Raw genomic sequence first — 4990 nt, forward strand, 5'->3', positions numbered from 1 at the left:
AAGGGATTACGTGGAGCATTGTTCTTTTCACCACTTGCTGAAGCATTCCCAGCAGAGGCACCAAATGAGAAGGGATTCCGTGGAGCATTGTTCTTTTCACCACTTGCTGAAGCATTCCCAGCAGAGGCACCTGATGAGAAGGGATTCCGCGGAGCGCTAGTGATTTCTGCAGTTGATGCAGCAGTCGCAGCATGAGGCACCCGACTACGAACAGCACTTCCGGCGTTGTCAGCGAAACCCTCATCATCAAACGGGACAGCAGATGGGCCACTTTTAAAGAAACCACCAGATGAAGCTGTCTTTGAAGTCACAGCCCCAATGCCCGAGCTCGCTGAAGCACTTCCAGCAGAGGCACCAAATGAGAAGGGATTCCGTGGAGCATTGTTCTTTTCACCACTTGCTGAAGCATTCCCAGCAGAGGCACCTGATGAGAAAGGATTCCGTGGAGCATTGTTCTTTTCACCACTTGCTGAAGCACTTCCAGCAGAGGCACCTGATGAGAAGGGATTCCGTGGAGCATTGTCCTTTTCACCACTTGCTGAAGCATTCCCAGCAGAGGCACCTGATGAGAAAGGATTCCGTGGAGCATTGTCCTTTTCACCACTTGCTGAAGCATTCCCAGCAGAGGCACCTGATGAGAAGGGATTCCGTGGAGCATTGTCCTTTTCACCACTTGCTGAAGCATTCCCAGCAGAGGCACCAAATGAGAAAGGATTACTCGGGGTGCGAGTGACACCTGAAGTTGAACCTGCAGTTGGAGATGGTGACCCGTCTTCGTCATCACCTCCGGCGTTGTCAGCGAAACCCTCATCATCAAACGGGACAGCAGATGGGCCACTTTTAAAGAAACCACCAGATGAAGCTGTCTTTGAAGTCACAGCCCCAATGCCCGAGCTCGCTGCAGCATTTCCAGCAGAGGCACCTGATGAGAAGGGATTCCGTGGAGCATTGTTCTTTTCACCACTTGCTGAAGCATTCCCAGCAGAGGCACCTGATGAGAAGGGATTCCGTGGAGCATTGTTCTTTTCACCACTTGCTGAAGCATTCCCAGCAGAGGCACCAAATGAGAAAGGATTCCGTGGAGCATTGTCCTTTTCACCACTTGCTGAAGCATTCCCAGCAGAGGCACCAAATGAGAAAGGATTCCGTGGAGCATTGTCCTTTTCACCACTTGCTGAAGCACTCCCAGCAGAGGCACCTGATGAGAAGGGATTCCGTGGAGCATTGTTCTTTTCACCACTTGCTGAAGCATTCCCAGCAGAGGCACCTGATGAGAAAGGATTCCGTGGAGCATTGTTCTTTTCACCACTTGCTGAAGCATTCCCAGCAGAGGCACCTAATGAGAAAGGATTCCGTGGAGCATTGTTCTTTTCACCACTTGCTGAAGCATTCCCAGCAGAGGCACCTGATGAGAAGGGATTCCGTGGAGCATTGTTCTTTTCACCACTTGCTGAAGCATTCCCAGCAGAGGCACCTGATGAGAAGGGATTACTCGGGGTGCGAGTGACACCTGAAGTTGAACCTGCAGTTGGAGATGGTGACCCGTCTTCGTCATCACCTCCAGCGTTGTCAGCGAAACCCTCATCATCAAACGGGACAGCAGATGGGCCACTTTTAAAGAAACCACCAGATGAAGCTGTCTTTGAAGTCACAGCCCCAATGCCCGAGCTTGCTGAAGCATCCCCAGCAGAGGCACCTGATGAGAAGGGATTACTCGGGGTGCGAGTGACACCTGAAGTTGGGCCTGCGACGTGTGCAGCCTTTTTCCCATCTCTATTCGTGCCACGGTCAGTTCCACCACCAAGCCCTTCTGCCTCAAATGTCACACGCCTCAATAGGTCTTGCCGCATAGTTGAAGACACATCTGCATCGCCTTGGTCGCGCCTCCGCTTCTCTGGAGTGGGGCGGGGAGCCAATATAGTCGACCTGTACGAAGGCCGTGACGGCCGTATCGTGTAACGCGGCTCGTTGAACCTTGCCAATAACAGAGGATCCACGGTGGGTAGATTATTTGATGGAGCGGCGTAGTAGAAGTTGTATTGATAATGGTGCGTGTAAGGCCCAGTCTCCGGTTCTATCATCTGGGACCCACGCTGATGGGCATTACCAGCAAATTCACCGGGCCTCACAACAACGGGATTGCACTCCGCTCGCGCAACTGCCGCTACTCCTGAGCGATGCGACTGCATATGCATGGTGTTCGCTGCCGTGGTTACATTATTAGTTATGGGTGGTACCGGCGAGTTTGTCTGGGATGGTGGCGCATGTGAGGAAGCTACTGAGTCTGGCGTTGGACCACACCGGCTGGCGTCAGCCCCGCCCACGGTGGTCACTCCCAAAACGGCTCGCATGACACCTTTAGCCAAACCGCCGAGACGCGTCATACACCACGCCAAACTGCCGCTTACACGAGCGATATTCGACATGTTTTTCTGGTGATCAACCTCCTCACCGTTACGCAAGACGACCGTACCTGTTGATACGCCATGGCGAGACATCGCTGAGTGGTCTCCAAACCGGTGAGACGAGGTGGGCGTAAAGGAATCCTTCTTGGCACAAAGGCGTACGGTTATACGCGGCCGCTCACGCATATGCCCTGAGTACACTCTATGCAAAAGTAACCTGAAAAAGAAAAAATGAGAAAATTCCTCCTTATTCAGAAGAGGGATAGAATCCTATTTTGAGCGTAAATTTATCCTTCCCAAAAGGAGGTAGAAAAGAGCAGCGGGGATGTACAAAGAGGACACAGCCAAAGGTCTTCACAAGAAAAAGAACATGTGGTGGTGATGGCACCGGTTTTTGGCAGATACACACACACACACACACGTACACAGGCACAGACATAAATAACCAAATGAATGCAAACGGTGCGCACAATAGCACCAACACATAGCAATACCCACCCCCACTCGAGTTTGTAAGCCGCCCATTTTACCTTCCCCCCTTTTCCGCATTTCCTTCATACAAACTCGCTCACGCGCACACACGTAAATATTTATTTATTTATATTTCTTTTCAAAATACATATACATATATATATATATATATATATATATATATATATGTATTCGCAAGCACATTTGCAAATACATTTCCACAGAGCGCTCAGCACGAACTGCAGCCCCCTCTCATTCCTGTCCTTCTACACATATTCCAGCGTCAGTGCATGACACCGGGCTCCCTTTTATCTCGTGGCACTTCAAAAATATCAACTCGCCTCGATGCAAACAATGCCGCCTTGGCGACGTGTAAAATGATGTGCGCTCCCTCGGAGGCGCCTGCGGAGAGAAGTAGAAAAAAAAAAAGGAGGAAGAGAAAAATGCGCACAGCAGCGATCATGCTGAGCGACATATTATTATGTGGAGCACCCATAACGAAAAAAAAAAAAAACTGAAAAACAAGGAAGTCAAATGGAAAAAGGAGGGAAATTTTTTAATGAAAAAAAGAAAAAGACTACAAATTCTAAAACGAAGATGGGAATGATTTTTCGTTAAACAACAAAAAGAAGAAAACAAAACGTTGTACAAACAAGAGACTACACGAATAGTAAAGGAAATACGGAGCGATACACCTGACCGCATATATTACAAATATAAATACGTGTTTATGTTTGGTATCCGTGCTTTTGCATGTGTGCATCTGCAAGTGCTTCTGTACGAGAAGGAAAAAAAAAGGGGGGAAGGCACAAATTTAAAAAAAAAAAGAGGAAAGAGGATGAGGAGAGGAACGAAAGTAGCAAAGAGAACCGCTGGGGAGGAAAAGCGAAATGAACGAAAATAAATAATGTTTTTCCATCTTCTTCTTCTTGCTCGATTTTAAATGTGTACGACGTGGACAGTCACATTGATAGGTGCGCACGTACTTTTTACAAGTGTGCTCGCAGCAACAACAAAAGCTTCTTTTCTCCCTTCCTCCTCCTTCCTCCCTCTTCCCTCCTCTCAACCAACACCTCCCTTCCCCGAACCTACACAAAAAGTAGCCAAGAAAAAACAAAACATTGCTTTTCAACAGAAAAGAACGGAAGGCAAAAATAGGAAGAAGAAAAAAATGGAAGTCAAATAAAAAAGTATGTGGATTGTCGGTGAGGAAAAGATATGGGGAAAAAAAAGAAATAAAAAAGTGAGACGGAGTTCACAATTTAAAAAAAAAAGGGGGGGGATCACGGAGGGGTGGAAATATTACATCTTCTTCCCCTCGTACACGCACAACTTAGTGATAGCATTGGAATGGTGAGCGTGTTGGGCACCCAGCAATTCGTTTAGTTGCTTCTGAATATCCACGTTGGAAATTTCATTATTGAGCATAAGCTGATTCACTAGCTCCGCAGCCTCGTTAAGAAGTTTCACCCCAATCTCCTTCTCGAGAATGGCCCGCACCTGAGATGCTGGCACAGACTTTCCACTTGACAGTATAATCATGTCTTCCTGTGGTGAGCTATCAGAAGGACCATCACCAAACTCCTCGGGATGGCCACCGAGATTTGTCTTGCCCACAATATTTTTGCTTTGCTCTACAATTAGCTTCTTTTGCTCAATGTACTCCCCGTCATCGTCAACCTCATGGTGCCCGTCATCATGCTCGCTCTGGAAGGCGATTGTTGCTGTTGTTCCTGCGGTGGACCGGCAGCTGCCTGTTCCGCCAACATGGCCTTTATGCTCTCCCGATTCATCCCCCGTAACTTTGCCATTTGCTCCTTTTGGCTCAATTGTGGCTCTTTGGGGTACTCTTTTGGCTTCTCCGGAGTACTCACAGGCTTAACAGGTTTTGTTATCTTGGGGTTCCGTGCCTCATACTCCGCCCGTTCCTTTTCCGCCTGCTTCTCAAGGTCCGCACTAAATCCTTTAAGAGACTCCTGCACAAACGGCGACTCTAAAATGCGATTTATGCTGGGACGCTGAACAGGGTTGACTTGCAAGAGCGCTCCGCAGAGGCCGCGAATTTCCGCTGGCACAGTGGAGGGAATGGGCTCATATTGCCCACCGAGGATCTT

At 48.5% G+C, this 4990-nt stretch overlaps 2 protein-coding genes across 2 annotated transcripts in view; both read right to left on the reverse strand.

Moving 5' to 3' along the window:
* Nucleotides 1-2: 2 nt before the first annotated feature.
* Nucleotides 3-2591, reverse strand: TbgDal_III3350 (hypothetical protein, conserved, (fragment); the record flags this gene model as incomplete). The annotated part of the gene is made up of 1 exon (XM_011773985.1): nt 3-2591. A coding segment is annotated over one exon (2589 nt), but the record flags the coding sequence as incomplete, so codon positions are not given.
* A 1587-nt stretch (nt 2592-4178) lies between these two features.
* TbgDal_III3360 (serine/threonine protein kinase, putative) overlaps nt 4179-4990 on the reverse strand; it is a gene marked incomplete at both ends in the record, with an annotated part of 1217 nt that continues 405 nt past the window's right edge. Inside the window, 2 exon segments of the mRNA XM_011773986.1 lie at nt 4179-4586; nt 4586-4990. Coding sequence (XP_011772288.1) covers nt 4179-4586; nt 4586-4990 — 813 coding nt within the window.

This window comes from Trypanosoma brucei, chromosome 3 (assembly GCF_000210295.1).
Source record: "Trypanosoma brucei gambiense DAL972 chromosome 3, complete sequence".
Lineage (NCBI taxonomy): Eukaryota > Euglenozoa > Kinetoplastea > Trypanosomatida > Trypanosomatidae > Trypanosoma > Trypanosoma brucei.